This window comes from Pipistrellus hanaki (assembly GCF_964339955.1).
Source record: "Pipistrellus hanaki genome assembly, chromosome: 7".
NCBI classification, from domain to species: Eukaryota; Metazoa; Chordata; class Mammalia; order Chiroptera; family Vespertilionidae; genus Pipistrellus; species Pipistrellus hanaki.
The window spans coordinates 7010228-7028121 of NC_140509.1; the positions used below are offsets into that span (position 1 = coordinate 7010228).

The window sequence follows — 17894 nt, forward strand, 5'->3', positions numbered from 1 at the left end:
CCCTAAGCTGGAGGAGTAGGGAAGGTTGCACTAAGAGTTGATGCCTGAGTTTCCCTAAGCGCTGAGGGCAGAATGGAAAGGAGTAGACGGAACAAAGAGGTCAGGCACAGGTGTGTGTAGAAACAAGGACAGTCTCTGAGTGGGACAGTTTGGAGAGTCGGGAGCCAAGGCTGGATGGTGAGTGGGCAGGACTGTGCAGGGTCCACATTGGTAGACAGAGGAGTTGAGTCTCGGTGGGATATGGAAGGCCAGCTTGCTGTGTGGGGAGGGGCCTGCTCTTGGCTGTTGCTCCTCATGTCCCTCGCATGTCCTTTTATATGGTGGCTTTGGGATGTATGGCCAGCACATGTTTTTATGCTTTTCTTTCTTCCTATCACTGTTACCAGTAATACTGTCCCTTCCCACCTGGCCCAAGCATCTCTGTATTAGGGGGGTACCGGTAGGTTGGTATAGTCAAGAGCTTGAGGGCTGCAGTTAGGCAGACCTGCGTTCAAATTCCGTCTTCTTACCAGCTGTGCATCAAAGTAATTAGCTGGGGCAAATTGAACAGGCTGTTTCCTTATTTCTAACTGGGGTCTAGTGACACCTGATTTGGAGGGCTCTAAGGATGGGAAGTAGTCTGTATGAGGCACTTGGCATGTAGCAGTAGATGGTAGCAATTACCGCTGTCATCCTCTCAGCCACGTCAGGCACAGCCAAGCACACTGAGAACACTGCTCTAAAAATGACAAGTCCTGCTACTGGGAAGGCGGACATCAGGCTCACCCAAGTCGAGAGGGCCCCCTGCTTGGGGATACCACTAGTCTGTTCTCTAGTGCGGCTGCCCTGTGCTCAGGAATGCTGCTGCACACCCTTCTTCGGCCCTCACAGAAACAGGTGTTGGTCCTCTACAGACGAGGCACCTAAGTAGCACAGCTGGCTTAGTGACTTAAATTGAGGTCACAGTGTTAGAGGCAGAGCTAGGTCAGTGTCCAGGTATCTTGGCTCAGACACCTGCTCTTACAGGTGTGACTTGTCTCAGTTTTCTGGCCAAGGTGACTTAGAGCTCTTGGCACTCTGACATGCAGCACTCTGGGTTGCGGTTAAGAACTGGGGTGACAGAGGAGAGTTGAAGCCTTCACAGCCAATGAGAGTCATGTCCCTGCGATGAGCAGGCAGTCTTCATCTGTGTCCAAAGGGCTGCCTGCTGTAAACAGACCTCCTCTCATTCATACTTAATAGCATCCGCGGTGAGTGAGAACATGCTGTCTTCCCAGAAGGGGAGGCCAGGCCTAAAGAGGAAAGGGGCCTGTACCGAGAGCCGGTCTGGAGCGCAGGGAACGCTGACTCCCCGTCCCCGAAGGGCTGGTCCGCTTTAGTTCTGCGGAAAAGTCCCCCATCCTCAAGTCTGACAGGCCCTGCTAGATATCTCCAGGCGGGGTTACACAGCCTTATCCCGCCCAGCCTCCCTGACACCATCCCAAAAGAATGAAGCTGGCTGTTGCCAGGGTGTGATGGATAGGAGTGCTTATCTGAGTGGGCCAGGAGGGTGGGCTCCCCAAGAGGCAGAGGAGACTCCCTGATAATCGAGGCTTGAAATGGGAAGCAGATCCAGGGACTTGTAAGCCAGCCGGAGTGGGGAAGTCTTGGTATTACCCTTTGGAGCCAGATGACAATACTGGAGTGAGCCGTGTTTGCCTGACAGTAAAGCCAGAGGAAGCGAAAGAAAACGCAGCGTCTGCTCATTGTCCCCGCCAACATCTTCCCCAATCTGTATCAGATTCTACCACCAAGACCATTTCGCACAGGGGCGGGCACAGCATTCTCACCCCTCCTCGCCGAGCCCTCCTGTGGAGGCCATGCTGCAGCGAGGGGCGGGGAGGGGGGACGAGAGGTGCTGCCTCAGGCTCACTCTGTGTGTCCTTGGCAGGCGTAACCAACGGCTTCGGGAAACACGCGGAAAGCGGGTCTGACTCAGAATGCAGTTTGGGTCTCAGTGGTGGACTGGCATTTGAAGCTTGCAGGTAAGAACACTTGTCCCAAAGCTTCACCACCTCTCCCTTCATTCTCCATTGGGCTGCAGCTTGAACCTCTTTCTGCTTATATCTCAGATATGTTCTTCCCCCACCCCTGCTGATTCCTGAGGCCGCTGGTCTGCAACTGTGGGAGCTCCAAGAAAACAGTGTAACCCTTGCCTCTCAGGCCTGATCTGACTAGGAGGGAGGGAGAGGCTGATGCTTTACAGGGTTTGTGGAGCTGAGTTCGGCTCTAGAGAGCGGGCCAGCCATATCTCTGTTGCCCAGAGAAGTTAAAATTTGAGCCAGTCCTCCACCTGTTCCCCGACCCAGTCAGATAACCCAGCTCATTACAGACATGGGTTCACCCTGTGCCTTTTGGGTCATCATAGCTATGGCCCCTTCAGAGCTGTGGTGTAGGGATAAGAAATGAGCTGATAGGAGAGTTGAAATTGCCTTTTATTGGCCAAAGGTCCCAGCTCTTCATTGAGCTGGGGTGAGTTTCTTTTCCCATTCTTTTAGCTGAAGGGAGGGTTGCTGATACCAGAGCATTAATGATTCTCCCACATGCTAGAGCCCCTGAGCCCCTGCTCTGGCCTGTGAGCTGCACAGGAAACCAGGGAGTGTGGGACTCTTGGAAATGGGCGACCCTCAGTGTCACAAAGGTTGGTCTCATGGTCCCTCCGTGTGGCTGCCGAATGGATTCTGCATCCAGAGCAGGGGAGATGGTCCTGGGAATGACACCAGAAGACTGTGTCTGTGCTTGAAGCACCTCCAAGGCAGGTTGGCTGTGCGTTCTGTAAGGTGCTTGTTCTAACGTGGCTCCTGGCTCCTGGTGGGTCCATAGGAAGCCCCTACCCCTTGGGCCTGGACCAGCTTTCAGGTTTCCCTCCCCACCAAACCTTAGAGTTGCCCTTTCTTACTCCCTCCCATGCTGCCCTCTCCAGATATAGGGGGAGTAGATGGGAAAGAACACAGTTATCAGAGAAGAGACAGTGACTTCAAGCTTTTCTCAGATACTTCTAGTCTGACTCCCTTCAAAGATATAGTGCCTGGAAGCCCAGCTCATTGGGGGTGGGGTAAGAGTGTCCCTTCCTACACCTTAACTAAAGGTCGAAGATGTGTTGGGCCCTTCCCTCTGTGAAGGGCACTCTTCCCAGCTCTGGACAAGAAGCAAGCCAGGCCAGGCTCCAGTGTGCTTGCCTTGTGCAGCCCTCCAGTCAGGGCCGGTCTGTCTGGGGCTCCACTCAACATGGAAAACATGTCCTTGGAAGGCATTTCCTCTTTAACTCAGTGGGATTTCAAGGTTTAAAATAGGAGATTCAGGGGCTCTGGCTGCCAGGGTTTTTTTCTTAATTTTTTTCAGTGCTATGGTGTTAAGAACATAAAGGACAATCATTAACTCAATAATCATATAATCCCAGAATTAGAAAGAACTTCTGGTCATCAATTCCACATACCCCTCCCCACCACGTGCCTCTTGGTTTATCTGTCTTAACGATTTTCTGAGCAGGTTAGGGCTGCACCATCTTTCTAAGGGTCAGTCCTTTAATTATTAATTGAGCACCTACTATGAGCCAGGAACGATAGTAGGCACTGATAAGGTGTCTGCTCTCATGGAGCTTATCTTCTGAAGGGCAGAGGTGAATGTTAAACCAGGAGACAGAGTAATTATAGGTTGGGTTGTCTGCTTAGGCCTGGGTAACATGGGAGAGAGGCTGAATGCAGGTGATGGTCGAGTCACTTGTGCTTTTTTTTTCCTTTTTTAAAAAAAAATTTTTAATTTATTTGAGAGAGGTAGCAGGGGGAGAGGGGGAGAAAGGTTGTGAGGGGGGGTGGTGGGAGAGAGGGAAAAACATTGATTTGTTCTGCTTATTTATGCATTCATTGGTTGCTTCTTGTATGTGTCCTGGCTGGGGCACACTTGTGCTTTTTCCTATGAAACAGGAAAATACAGACCTAGTTTTGGTGTTGTATCCATTTTCTTTGAGCTTATCCTTCTCAGAGTTCATCATTTGATAGTACATTAGTAGTTTATAATATTTAAAGTGAGATATTAAAGTTTACTGCCCTTCGTATATTGTTATAGAACTGCCACTTATTGAGTGTTTGGTATGTGCACTTCCTGAGCGCTTCCTGTGTATTAATCCATTAAGTCCTCACAACAACACATGGGGGACACGAGCATCAAAGAAGTTGAGTAACTTGCTCAACGTCATAGAATTATAGAGTAAAGAGCTGGGTTCTGAACCCAGGAACTGGCTCCCCAGTTCAATCTTTTAATCACATTGCTGAGCCCTCTTCTGTTGTATTTGAGGATGTCTTCTCAAACCATGATGTGAACTTGGAGAGACTTTCCTAATAAAACTACTAGTATCTTCTATTCTATATGGCCTCAGAGTCTCTAGGCTCAGTGGCAGATTTTTGTAGGGTGAGTGGGAACCGAAGCCTAAATATGAACTGGGTATTCTTTGTGTTTTTCCAAACAAGCCTTTATTTTCACTAGCAGGAAAAAACTCCCCACCTACTGCTTCCTGAAGAATTATGATTCATTGCATTCTGGTTGTGCAGGTGTACTCTATTAGACATGAGGCAGACAGTACGATTCGATAAACCAGGAGCACCTGCTCGCAGCCAGTCCGAACCCTGGCCGCCTCTTGTCCCACCAGAGGTCTCTTAGCATTTCTGTTCTTCTGCAAATTGTTGGCCTGTCTGATAAGCACTTTTTTAGTTGAAAAAATTATATAGTGGTAATATTTTTTATAAAGTTTGGATGGAAAGAAAGCCTTAATCACATTATACCAGAGACTCCCAAATATGGTTGTACATTAAAATTGCATTGAGAGCTACTTAAAAATACTGATGCCTCTGTGGGTTCAAGTTATACCATTATTCTGGTATTACTGTTCTCATTTTTGCTTATTACCCTTAGTCTTTGTTTAATTTTTTAAAATTTTCCTTGTTAAAAAAAAAAATCCATCTTTGTCTAAGAAAAATTGACACACATAAAGTGACAATGAGAAATGGAATTTTTCCCAATTTAAAAATGTCTTTTCTAATTAAAGAAGTAGGACAAGTCCTTTAAAAAAATTTGGAAAAGAGGCAGATTTTTATACCTCTAAAAAGTAAACTGGCCGAAACCAGGAGCATCGGCTTGCGGACTGAAGGGTCCCAGGTTCAATTCCGGTCAAGGTCATGTACATTGGTTGCAGGCACGTCCCCAGTGTGGGGTGTGCAGGAGGCAGCTCATTGATGTTTCTCTCTCATCGATGTTTCTGGCTATCTGTTCCTCTCTACCTCTCTGTGAAAAATCAATAAAATATATTTTTTTTAAAAAAAGTGAACTGATTTCTAAATAACAAGCAGTGTGAGCCACAGAGCAAAGAGTTCTGGGCAGAGGTGAGATGGGCCTTTCTCGAGTTGCCTGGGATGCTTTGCTCTGGATGAAGTCCAAGGGCCCAAACAGGGAACAGGGAGCTGGCATGTCTTGCCAGGTTCAGTCCTTTCACATGGAGGAAATGGTTCCTGCACGCCTCATGGGAACTTTCTGAAATGTGTCATGGCTGAGTGTAAGTTTTTAGGGGAAGGTGAGAAACCATTCTCCTTGCAGAGTTTATGCAGCTCCACTCCTGTCAGCCATTAGGGAGCGGGAGTGGGGGTGTTAGTCATTGAATTGCTCCTCTCTTCCCCTTCCCTCCCTGCTCTGTACGCAGTGGTCTGGTGCCCCCCAAACGCAGCCGTGGGAAGCCAGCCTTGTCTCGAGTGCCCTTCCTGGACAGTGTGAACGGAGACTCTGACTACAGCAGCTCAGGTGAGGAGCAATGCACAGGTGGGCTTGGGGACAGGCCTTCCCGAGAACCAGCTCTGTGGTCTGGCTAGACTGAGAGCTCTTACAAATCCTTGGGCTCTGGGCAGGGTCTTCCTCCGCAGGTCATTCATAATCATTTTTATTTCCACCCCCCAATTCATCTTAAATTTGAATTGGCAATATATGCCTATGGTAACAAAAATCAGAATGGTATAAAAGGTGCGTAATGAAAAACCAGTGCTCCCTACCTGAGGGCAACCACTGTTGGTAGTTTCTTTTTGTCTTTTCAGATGTAACCCTTACACACACAAGCCAAGACTCCCGTGTACATGTAGGATAGTGACAAGAGAAGCCTACTCTGCATGTGCCCCCTCTAAACCAGGCTGGCGGCCGGTGGGCCCACAGGCCGTATAAGGCCCGCAGTCATTTGGTCTGGGCCTGCAAGGCGTTAGGGGGGAGCTAATTAAACGTTTGACCCAATACAGCAGGCTAATTTTGTATACCTGCGAATGATGTCTTAAATATCCAAGTGGCCCTTGGCAGAGGGCCTGCTCTAAACCATGCTTTTTTCTTTTCAGTTAATAATGTATCTTTAAAGAGCCTTCTGTGGTTTTCCTCGTCTGCCTAATGTCCCGTTATATAGGAGTGCATCATTTACTTAGCCGGCCCTCTACATTTCCATTGTTCTCACTGATGTGCTATACGCAGTGTTGCAGTGAGCAGCCTTGTCCAGGGATCATTTTGTATTCGTGGGGGGTGTACCTATAGACATGGAGTGGCGGTGTTGAAGGAGGTGTGCGTTTGTAATCTCAGCAAACACTGCCTGTCTTCCCTCCCTGGAATCATCTGTGATAGCCTGTATACCTGCATCACACATGTGACCTGTCATTCCATGTGATCCAGCGCTTCCAGCCTTCTCTTCATGACACACACTGCAGCTGGCCCAGACAGGGAGATGCTGGGTCTTTTCTCCTTAGACGGAGGGAATGAGCAGGGCGGGCGGAGGAGAGGCCTGGGTGCTCTCAGGGTGAGCAGATGCAGAGCGGGCTGTCCTCTGAGCACCTGTCCGGCCGCCTGTGGGGTGTGTACTCTCTGGAGGCCTGTCCTTACAGCTTTCCCCAGGCTGCAGGCTTCCCTTTCCTCTTCCCAGCCGCGTCATCTCCCCTGGCGTCCCTGTTTTTCTTTTACGTGTTGACGAATGCAAGCCTGCGTGTTTCATTACTGTCCCACTGTCAGCACCCTGGAGGCAAGGCTCACGTCTAGATGCAAAATTAGGAGAAGAGGATTGGCATGTACTTTGTGCTTCTGCTGGTGACATTTTGATATTTTATTCTTATTTTTAAAACCACATACTTATTAAAATGCCGCTGAAGGAAATTGACCTCCCACTGTTTCATCATCTTAGCATAGTTGTCTTCATTTCTGTATTACCTTCTACTCATTTCAGACATGTTTTTAACAAAATGCTAACCTAAAACACATGCTCTTCTGTATTCTCCCTTTTTCAATGTTTCCTTCATATCGACATAATCTTTATATGTCTTCATCACTAGAACAATGTATCTTTCAATCAGTTCATTATAATTAACCTTTCAGCCCTAGCTGGTTTGGCTCAGTGGATAGAGCGTCGGCTTGAGGACTGAAGGATCCCGGGTTCAATTCCAGTCAAGGACATGTACCTTGGTTGCAGGCTCCCATCCTTGGTTGGGGTTTGTGTGGGAGGCAACCAATTGATGTGTCTGTCACATCAATGTTTCTCTCTCTCTCACACTACTCTCTCTAAAAGTCAATGGAAAAATGTCCTTGCATAAAAATAATAATTAAAAAAAAAGATTTAAAAAATTTTAACCCTTCAATTGTTAGATAACTTGATTATTTCCGAGTTTATACAGAGTAAATCAATATTTTTGTTCAAAATCTTTTTATTTGGTTTTAAAGTTATTTTCTTCAACTAAGTTTCCAGGGAAGGAATTTACTGAAGCAGATGGTTCAGACACTTTTTTATGGCTCTTGAGACTTACACCAAATTACATTCTGGGAGGACTGGCTGGTCTGCAGAATTGGGTGTTATCTTTTTGTTATTGTTATTGACTCAATAGGTAGAAACAATACCTCATTATTAGTAGTACATTTTTAAGAAATAATAAGTGGGGGTAATAACGTTTCCTTAGAAACATAATTTCCACTCTGAGATTTGGGCCTTTTTCCTTGGTTGCCCCGGTTCTGGTACGGGGCGGGAAGGGAGGCTCCTGTGTGTTGGGTGCTTTTGTAAAGCACCATCCATGTGTGCGAGTGCACTGGGTGCAGCACAGGGATCTGAAGAGCCGTGCCTGCCCGGGGTGAGACACCGTGTGCGGTTTGATAAAAGTGGGCAGGGAGGATCCTGCGAGCGCTGTGATCCAGACCTGTGGCCCGGTGTGGCGTGTCAGGAAGGAACTCACTTAGCAAGTGGTTTTCCCTCGAAGTATCTGTCCCAGGCGTCTTTTCCATGAAGCCTCCATCGTGAGGACTCCACCTGGAGGTCCAGGGAGCACTCTGTGGCTCTGCCCGGGGCCCTGGTGATGGAGCAGTTACACTTTCCAAGGAGTGCTAGCCAGAGGTCAGCATAGGGTAGCCTATTGCCCGCTTCTGTGGGCCCATGAGCTAAGGATGGTTTTTATGTTTCCAGGTGATTGAAAAAACACACCGAAAAATGCTATTTTGTAATATGTGAAAATTACAAGAAATTCAAATTTCAGTTCCAGAAATAAAGTTTTATTGGGACACAGCCACACTCAGCCATTTACAGATTATCTGTGGCTGCTTTCTTGCTGCAGAGCAGAGTTGAGTAGTTGCAGCAGAGACCATGTGGTCCACAAACCTAAAGTATTTACTCTTGGCCCTTTTATCCACCAAGTTTGCCAACCCCTAATCTAGTCTGAGAGCTTCCGAGGAGGGGGCAGGAAGAGAAAGGGTGGAGGGGATGCTTCTGCTCACTCCTAGGCTGCCCCAGTCAAATGGAGGCCACAGGCAGGCCTCCTGGGCAGAATTCCAAGTTCCCTTTGGGCACTGTCTCCTCCCCTCCCCCACCCCAGGCAGAAGCCTCCTGATGCCCTTTGAAGACCGTGGAGACCTGGAGCCCCTGGAGCTGGTGTGGGCCAAGTGCCGAGGCTACCCCTCCTACCCTGCCTTGGTGAGTCTGCCCCGATGCCACCTCCTCCCTCCCTGGGCGATTCTGGCCCCTGCCTTGCCCCAGGGGCTTATCTGATTGGATCAAGCCATCCGAGTGTGGTGGGAGTCAGGGTGCCTTCCAGCCTTGGGTGGGCCAAACCAACAAGGCTCCCAGCTTGGGAAAACGGAGACGAGCTCTTAGGGATGTATTTGCTAATCCTTAAAACTAATATGTGCTCGTTATAAAAAATCTTAAAAGCTGCTAATCATGCTTAGGTGTCTTTTTAAACATTTGTCATGCTAATTGGAATACTGAGGGAAAGTATGGTTATTTTCATTTCTATGGGGGAAAACTGAGGATCCGTTTCTTACTCTTGTCATCTGGCTATTAAGTGGCAGGGTTGCAATTTGAGTTAGAGCTTAACCTGTGTGATGCCTGTGTTCTGAGCCACTGAGTTCAAAATCACCTATAGTCCCATCTGTTCAGAGATGACCTTGGTGTGTATCCACTCAGTCTTTTTGTTGTTGTTCAACGCATACATATGTGCATATCTAAGACCATGGTCTGTTTAACCTCCCTTTCACTTAACTGCATGTCTCATGCCTTCACTCTTCATCAATATCACATTAATGACAACACTGTCTTCAGTCCTGTGCATGTACTTACCTTATTTTAACCATTCCCTAATTGCTCAGTTAAGTTGTTTTGGATTTTTCACTATGATAAATAACCAGCAAGAAATATTGTAGTTTTGCCTTTGTGCACATCCCTGGTTATTTCTTTTCAGGGAATTCTTAGGAGTGCCTTCTTGAGGCAAAGTCCATACAAATTGCCAGGGTGCCCTTTAAAAAGTTCCAGGTTATGCTCCCACCAGCAGTAGCTAAAAATTCTATTTTTATAATTGACTGTTATTTCTTAGAGCTCCTTATGTATTGGGGAGGTCATGTCCATCTGGCCCTGGAAGATGCTGCTTCTGACTTTGGGGCTTGTCAGAATCGTCCAGGGGAATTTTTTAAACAATGCAGATACTGATGGTCCATCTCAGAACTACCACATTAGACTCTCTGAGGCCAGGTGGACATGACTAATTCTTAAAAGCTTCCCGGATGATTTATAGCCAAGTTTGAGAACCTCCACCAACCTCGTGCGTGCACACAGAGCTCATTCATGTGTGCCTCTTAAAGGAGGGTAAGATCCTTACTGGACAGGCAAGGAAACCACAGCTCCGAGGTTGTACACCTTGCGGGAGCCCCACTGGAACCTGGTGGCCTGCCTCCTGCCTTAGCCGTGGCAGACGCTGGAATCCATGCTGTCATCCGCCCCCTGAGGAGGCGGGCCAGGCTGTCCTCCCAGTGCCTGTGCCCTGCTGGTCTCTGGAGAAGTGATCAAGGCTGCGCAGGTTTTGTTGTTTTTAATGTCACTGCAAAAAAGCCACTAAAACTAATCTTTTTTTTCCTTCCTAATTACCTTCTTAATGATACATTTTCTTTTGTGATCAAAGAAATTCAACCATCACCTGAATCCAGTCACCTGAACACAACCTGTGCTATTTTGGTTTACGCTCTACTGTGCTTTCCTAAATGTGTACAGTTGACCTTCGAATAACATGGGTTTGAGCTGTGTGGGTCCACTCACTCCTGCATTTTCCCCCCCTCAATACACACAGCTGGCCCTCTGTAGACCCAGGGTTCCCACCTGCAGATGCAGAGGGCTGACTGTGTGAGAGTCTTGACTGTCCTCGGATTTCGGTAACCTCAGGGGTCCTGGAACCTTCCCCCATGGATACCAAGAGACAAATGTAGTTAACTTTTGGGAGAATCCGAAGCTGTACTCAGATTCCAACTGCACACACGGTCATGTCTCTAACAGCCGTGCTCAAGGACCAGCTGTACTTGCATCCAGAGTGGGTATACAGTTTTTAAATTTAGGATTTTTGTAATGTTTTCTGCTCTATAAAGTAATGTATCTAATTATAGTAGTTTTGGGAAAATAGAGAAAAGCCATTTAAATCCCCACTATTCTAACATGCCAACTGTAAGCACTTTGTGTTGTTCCTTCTGTTGGTTGTTTATATATTACAGCTGTAATAGCGAATGCACACATTTATTATGTTAAAGTTTATCGCAAACTTTATTTCCATGTCATTTTACATCTGCATAACATTTGAATAAATGGACCGTCCTTTATTACTTGGTGGCCCATTTGCCTCAGTGGCAGCTTACCCACCTTGCTTCTGCCTTGAGGGACATTCCTCACCGTCCACCCCCGCCCATGACCAGCATGGCTGAGTCCAGGGGAAACATCAGGGTAATGGAGGAAGCTCAGGAGCTTGTATGTTGGTTTCCATTAGGACCTGAGCGTCAGTCCCAGGAGGGACAGACAGGCTGGGAGACGGGGTTTTGACCAAATCACACAGCTGGGGACGGGGTGGGTGTGGTTCCTCCTCGGAGTAAACTCTTAACCAGAGCACCTGTTTTCAGCTACTTGTCTCAAGAGGGATGTAGAGAGGCTGGCCGACACCCAGAGGTAACTAAAAGCGGTTTATTGTGGAAGAGGCCCCTGGGTCAGGGCTGGAAGTTCAGATTGCTCCATCTCGGGAGAAAGCTGCTCCTTTAGTAGGTTTCCAAGTCCCTCTGGCCTCAGCATATGCAACGGCCAGCCAGTTGCTCTGGAGGAGGGGCTGTGCAGGCAGTGGGCAGCAGAGGCCCCGGCGGGTCCAGGTGCTTGGGCTCGGGCTCAATCCCAGCCGAGGCCTCAAGCAGCTACAACTCCTTCTGTGCTTGGCGGTTCCTCTCGGCTAATAGCTGTCCGGACTTCTCAGCACCAGCACGAGCATGACATGAGCTGGCCAGTGTGACTAATGGTGGCTTTGTCGGTGCTCCGCGGCGCGGGAGAACTGGTGGTTGATTACCGGGCATTTCGCCGAGCCCCTGCCCTTGTGCCACATGCAGCCCTGAGGACTCATTAGTCCCGTGGCCCTGGTTTCAGCCACGCCTTTGTTCCTTCCCAGCAACCCAAGCTCAGTCTTATCTCACGGGGAGGTGCCACAATGTACCTGGGCCACACACCAGCGAGTGACAGGCAGGCAAGAAGGCGGTGGGCAAGCAGAGGCCGTTAGGCTAGAACCGAAGGATGGGCCCCTGCTGACGCAGAGCCTCTTCACAGCTGGGTGTCTGGGAAGGCCTGAGCATTGCGGGGTTCTAAAGGAAAACCGCCTCTCAGGGACCCTGGGGGGAAGGAGTCTGCCTGTCGGCGCTGGACATCAGAGGCACCCACCCCCTTGCCTCCCGTCACTTCTGTTCTAGCTCCCGGCCCTGACAGTTCGGGGAGCAAGCTTCTCCCTCTGCTGAAGGACGGGGTGGGCAGGGCCAGAGGATTAGGACAGAGCTGGGGAAATAGTCTCCATTTTGGGGTACTGAGAGCCGTGGAAGAAGTCTACCTCCATCGCTTGGTTGTGGGTGGTTTGGTGGTTAGTCCTGGGGCGGGCTGCCCTGCTCCCCCCGTCCACCCCCAGCTGAGTGCCATCTCCTTTCCCACCTCCAGATCATCGATCCCAAGATGCCCCGGGAGGGCCTCCTGCACAATGGTGTCCCCATCCCTGTCCCCCCACTGGATGTGCTGAAGCTGGGGGAGCAGAAACAGGCCGAGGCTGGAGAGAAGCTCTTCCTTGTCCTCTTTTTTGACAACAAGCGCACCTGGTGAGTGGGCGCTGCTGCTGGGAGGGTGCAGGGTGCAGGCTGAGTTCCTGAGAGGCGCCAGCAGCTGGCCTGCACTTGCCATGTTAGTAGTAACTTAGTGCTACTAGCAACACCGATTAGTAGTGTTAATAGTAACTGAGACCAGATTCCCTGGGAAAGCTCTGACATGGCAGTTTGATTCAGGAGGCTTACTGGGGAGAGCCGTGGGGATGGGTGACACAGCTTTGGGGGAGCTGTGGGGTTGAAGGACGTGAGGAACGCAGCATTGGGGGAGCTATGGGGATGAAGGATGTGAGGAACACAGCTTTGGGGGAGCTGTGGGATGAGGGACGCAGCATTGGGGGGGAGCTGTGGGATGAGGGACGGGGGGACACAGCATTGGAGGGGAGCTGTGGGATGAGGGACGCAGCATTGGGGGGGAGCTGTGGGATGAGGGACGCAGCATTGGGGGGGAGCTGTGGGATGAGGGACGCAGCATTGGGGGGTACTGTGGGGATGAGGGACGCAGCATTGGGGGGAGCTGTGGGATGAGGGACGCAGCATTGGGGGGAGCTGTGGGGATGAGGGACGGGGGAGACACAGCATTGGGGGGTACTGTGGGGATGAGGGACGCAGCATTGGGGGGGAGCTGTGGGGATGAGGGACCGGGGGGACACAGCATTGGGAGAAGAAAATATTGAACTGCATGCAATGCTCTTGCCCTGGGGCTTCAGCTGACCTTATGGGGAGCTCTGGAGCTGGGCGGCTCGGTAGCCACGTCAGAAATTGAGGCTGTGCCTTTGTAGACATTGAGTGCTGGCTGCCCCCGGGCAGGGAGGGACCTTGGGCAGGCAGCTCCCACGTGGTAGGTGATTTCTGGAGAGAACCCAGCGGAGAGCCCGTAGCTGCGGACTCCCAGTGGCTGCAGGAACTCTGTTTCGTCCTGGGTCAGGGGCTGGTCCTGCTGTTGGTTGCACTTCAGGCTTCTCTCAGCACCAGCAGGAGCTTCACCTTCGCTTCCACAGAATGAGGCAGTAGGAGGAGCTAGTGAGAGTGATAATAATGATGAAAATAGCTGCCATGTATGTGATTCCTCAGTGTCCTTAATGTGAATTACTTTGCATTTGTCCTCATTTAACAGAGGAGGAAAGCCAGGGCTCCACAGTCTAACTAAGACACAAACTCAGACCTCACCTGAAGGATCGGCTCTGAGCCACAGGTTGGAGTCACCTGGTGATATATTTTTAAAAAGTACCAGGTTCAGGTCCCCAGGGATCAGTTGATTTATGCTGGCATCAGCCCCACTTCCTAGCAGAACTCCCCGATTCTGCAAGGGTGAGCCTGGAGCCCTCCGATGGCCCCGCCAGGCCCAGAGGCAGCACTGGGCCGTCCTGGCTCCTGCCCTGACTACCTCCCGAGCAGAGGGGGCTGACCACAAAAACAGGTCCCCTGGTGGCCTTTCTGAGGCGTCTGCTTCCCTCTGCCTGTCCCTTCCCTGCTGTGTGCTGGTCCTGGGCACACAGGCGCTGAGGGCACCCTGGTGGACCCACTCACCAAGGCCCAGGCGTCTTACTGTTGCTGTGTTTTAGGCAGTGGCTTCCGAGAGACAAAGTCCTGCCCCTGGGCGTGGAGGACACCGTGGACAAGCTCAAGATGCTGGAAGGTCGCAAGACTAGCATCCGCAAGTCGGTGCAGGTGGCCTACGACCGAGCAATGATCCACCTGAGCCGCGTCCGCGGGCCCCACTCCTTCGTCCCCTCCAGCTACCTGTGAGGGCGGGCCGCCCTGCCTCTGTCCCCTTCACAGCAGGCCGGGGGCTGCCTGGGCTGGGGCCCTAGTTTTGACAAACTGCATGGCCCCCTGTTGGGCCTACTGTGTGCCAAAAACTCCCACCTGAGCTCCCTCAGGGGCTGGTCCACTGAAGAACCAGTTAGAAGTAGAAGCAGCTGGGAGGCCCAGCAAGGAGAGGGACCTGGCCTCAGACGCAGGGGTCCCATGCTCTTCAGGGTGTGCGACCCCTCCACCCCACTCCCAGGTAACCACACCTCAGGTGAGCGAGGCGCTGACATTGACCCCAGAGGTGCTGTGGGTACACTCGGGTCCCGTGGGGAATGTCAGTGTGCTCACCCCCCCACCCCCCAAATCCTCCAATCACCCATTCTCACACCTCTTCCCTGTCCCGCCTGCACCCTCCGCCTAGTCTTTCCCCTCTTCTTTTCCTTTCTCTTGTGCCAAACTGACAGAAACCATTACCAAATCGGTCTTTGTGTTTCCCTTTGAGGCCAGCTGCTATGCTAGGTGGGTGCCTCCGCCTGGCTCCTCGGGTCCCAGAACAGAGGCCAGCCTGCCACTCGGGTGACCCCTCCACCAGCACATGCTCCCTACCCCCCCCCCCCGGAGCTCCCCCTCCCGCTGACCCTTACGTCTGCAGACACCCAACGGGAGAGCTTCCCTCTGGATTGAGGGGGCCTCCTGCCCTCGTCCTGTCCGGCCAAGAGGCAGGCTGAGGCTGAGGCTGGGTGGCTCCTGGCAGCAGGGCTGCACGTGGGAGTGTCCGCCTGCCCACGTGGAGGCTGCGGCCTGTTGAGGCGGAGCCCCTCTGCCCTTCCTTCTTCCTCTCCATCCCTGGGGCCTCTTCTTGTTTCCTGCAGCGGCGGCCTCCGGCCCGGCCACCCCGCGGACGGCGTGGTGCCTGCAGTGCAGCGTCTTCCGGCCCTGCCCAGCCTGGCCACCCCCTTCCCAGTCCCGGGAAGCCTGCACTTTTATTTCAGACCCTCTGCCCGCCCTCTTTCTCCTCCACCCCTCCCACCCCCACCTTCTCAAAAACGGAAGGAAAAAAGCTGTGAAATGGGAAGCTGACTGACAAAGCAGGAGTTGCAGAGGCTCCGATGTTCTCGGGTGTTTCCTCTCACCTCTTAGGCACCAAAGTCTCGGGCCAGGTGCAGGCCGCCGATCGCCATGTTGATTTTCCACCCGACGTTCTTTTTCATTGTTTTGAATTTTTCATAGGGGAGTTTTGGACAAAACGAAGTCACTGGGGAGATTACTGCCATTTTTACACACACGAGTTTTTAAAAATACAATCAACCAACCACCACAACTTCTTATACATTTCGGACACGAGCCAGAGTCTTAAAGGGAAGCAACAGAACCAGAACACAAAGGATGGGGTTGGTTTTGTACAAATACTCAAAATACAACGCAGCCCATGGCGAGGGAAGGACACGGTGTACATAATTGTAAAATACTGCTCTAAATTATTCAGGCCTATAGTTCCCATGACTAGTCCTCCATTGTGTGGCTGAGTATTTAAGTGCACACAGTGTGGTATTTAAGGAGCCAGTGCACCCCTCTCCCCAGGTAGTCAGTCGGCTGTGGACTCTGTGACCTTCGTCTCAACCTGTGTTGTAAGATCTCGGGGCTTTCTCTATTTCTCCTCTTTCTGTGTGTATCTCCTCTCTCTCTCTCTCTCTCTCTCTCTCTCTCTCTCTCTCTCTCTCTCTCAATCTCTCTCTGAGTCTCATTTTGAAAACGGCGCTTTTGGAATGGGAGACGCTCAGATCCTGCTGTGGCGTGGGGCCTGCGTGCCTCAGTCGCATCTGCTGTGAAGCACACGATGCTCTATTTATTGTAGAAAGTGACTTTATTTGCTTTCTAGAATTGTTTATAACAGATGGTATAAGAGAGGTAATAAACAGAAAATCTATGCTTGTAAAGGGTACAAAAGTTAATTTTACCTACTATAATATGACTGTCTGAAATTATTTTCTCTCTGAGAAATAAATGTTCTAATGGGCAGCAGTTGCCGGGTCGCGTTTGGTGTCATCTGTGGGCGGCTGTACCTCTCTCCTGAACTCCTCCAGCCCCCCTCCGCAGGCCAGGGCCGTCTAGCCCGGCTGGTACAGGTGCAGAGGGCTGTGTGGCTGGGTATTGTTGCTTTAGATTCAACCTTACATATAGTAATTAAGGGGCACAAGCCTGCGTATAAACTCCATGAATTTTTACGTGTGTATACATCCAGGAACCCACTGCCCAGCTCACAGTACAGAGCACGCCCTGGGCCCCAGGGGAACTGCTGCCTCGAGTTCTGTGGGTGCTGAGCAGGGTGCCCAGTTCTGACCCTCAGGTCATGGAATCCCGCAGGGTGTGCTCTTTCTGCCCGGCTTCTTCCATGCAGCACCCTGTCTCTGAACGCCTCCCGTTTTGCATGTCACTGCAGTGTGTCTGGGCTGCCGAGTAGCAGCGCATGTATAAGCACCTTAGAGTTCGTTGAACCAGTCTGGCTGGGGCTGTGGTGAACAGCCTGCTGTGGACATTCTTGTCCGTGTCCTATGATGGACAGGGATATCTTCAGGGCATCCCCAGAAGCAGAACTGCCAGGCCATGTGACAGGTGTGTGTTCAGCCCAGTAGACTCTGCCAACAGCTTTCCACCGGCTGCACAACTCGCACCCACGGCCGGCTGTGCGCGTCCACCGGCTGCACAACTCGCACCCACAGCCGGCTGTGCGCGACCACCGGCTGCACAACTCCCACCCCACGGCCGGCTGTGCGCGACCACCGGCTGCACAACTCGCACCCACAGCCCGCTGTGCGTGTCCAGCGGCTCCACTAACTCGCCAACACTAGTGTCCAGCCCCCGGTGTTTGCTCCAGACCTGCTCGTCGAACGGCTCCTCTAAGCCCCCTCATACAGCTCGGCTTCTCTCTTCCTTACTAACAGCCCTGGCCCCTGGAGTGTGTTATGAACCGAAGGTGCTTTCCAATGGGGGAGCCCCCCACGGAGGGGAGAAGGGGGCGGGAGAGCTGCCCCGTCCCCTCAGCGCTGCCTCCAGGCCCCTCGCTGGCTCCGAGGGGAATAAGGTAGTTCTTAGCGGGAATAGCAACCCTCCTGGCCCCTCCTCATCGCTGGCCAGCTGGCTGGGGCTGCTCTTCCACAGCCCAGCCCCGCCACCTGGTCCTGAGGCCTCCTCCCAGCAGAGCAGCAGCACCCCTGCTCCTGGCTCCGTCCTCCCCTGCCGCCGGCTGGTGCCTCAGGACCCATGGGCATCTCCTGCCTGTGCCTCTCAAGGCCATGGTCCTTGGGGCCATGCCTGTGACCTGCTTTCCTTGGAGTCACGGGTATTCCAGTGTGAAAAGAATGTGGGGCAGCAGAGCAGGGACCCCGAGTCCTTGAGGGGAGGATTAGAAAGGATGAAAGGACCCTGCTGGCTGACCTCGGCGACTCAGGCACATGTCCGTCATGGGGATGAAGGCTCAGAGGACT

At 51.5% G+C, this 17894-nt stretch overlaps 1 protein-coding gene across 4 annotated transcripts in view; it reads left to right on the forward strand.

Annotated features, from left to right (window-relative positions):
* The window catches only part of BRPF3 (bromodomain and PHD finger containing 3), a 39018-nt gene extending 22584 nt beyond the window's left edge, over positions 1 to 16434 (forward strand). For 3 of the 4 annotated variants that reach the window (XM_084890017.1, XM_084890016.1, XM_084890018.1), the window contains exons 9-13: positions 1910 to 2003; positions 5708 to 5805; positions 8877 to 8974; positions 12497 to 12651; positions 14220 to 16434. In XM_084890017.1, coding sequence (XP_084746143.1) covers positions 1910 to 2003; positions 5708 to 5805; positions 8877 to 8974; positions 12497 to 12651; positions 14220 to 14403 — 629 coding nt within the window. In that variant the 3' untranslated portion in view covers positions 14404 to 16434. The remainder of the gene's footprint in view (positions 1 to 1909; positions 2004 to 5707; positions 5806 to 8876; positions 8975 to 12496; positions 12652 to 14219) is intronic. The other variant, XM_084890019.1, reaches the window with a different exon arrangement.
* The last annotated feature ends 1460 nt before the right edge of the window (positions 16435 to 17894 follow it).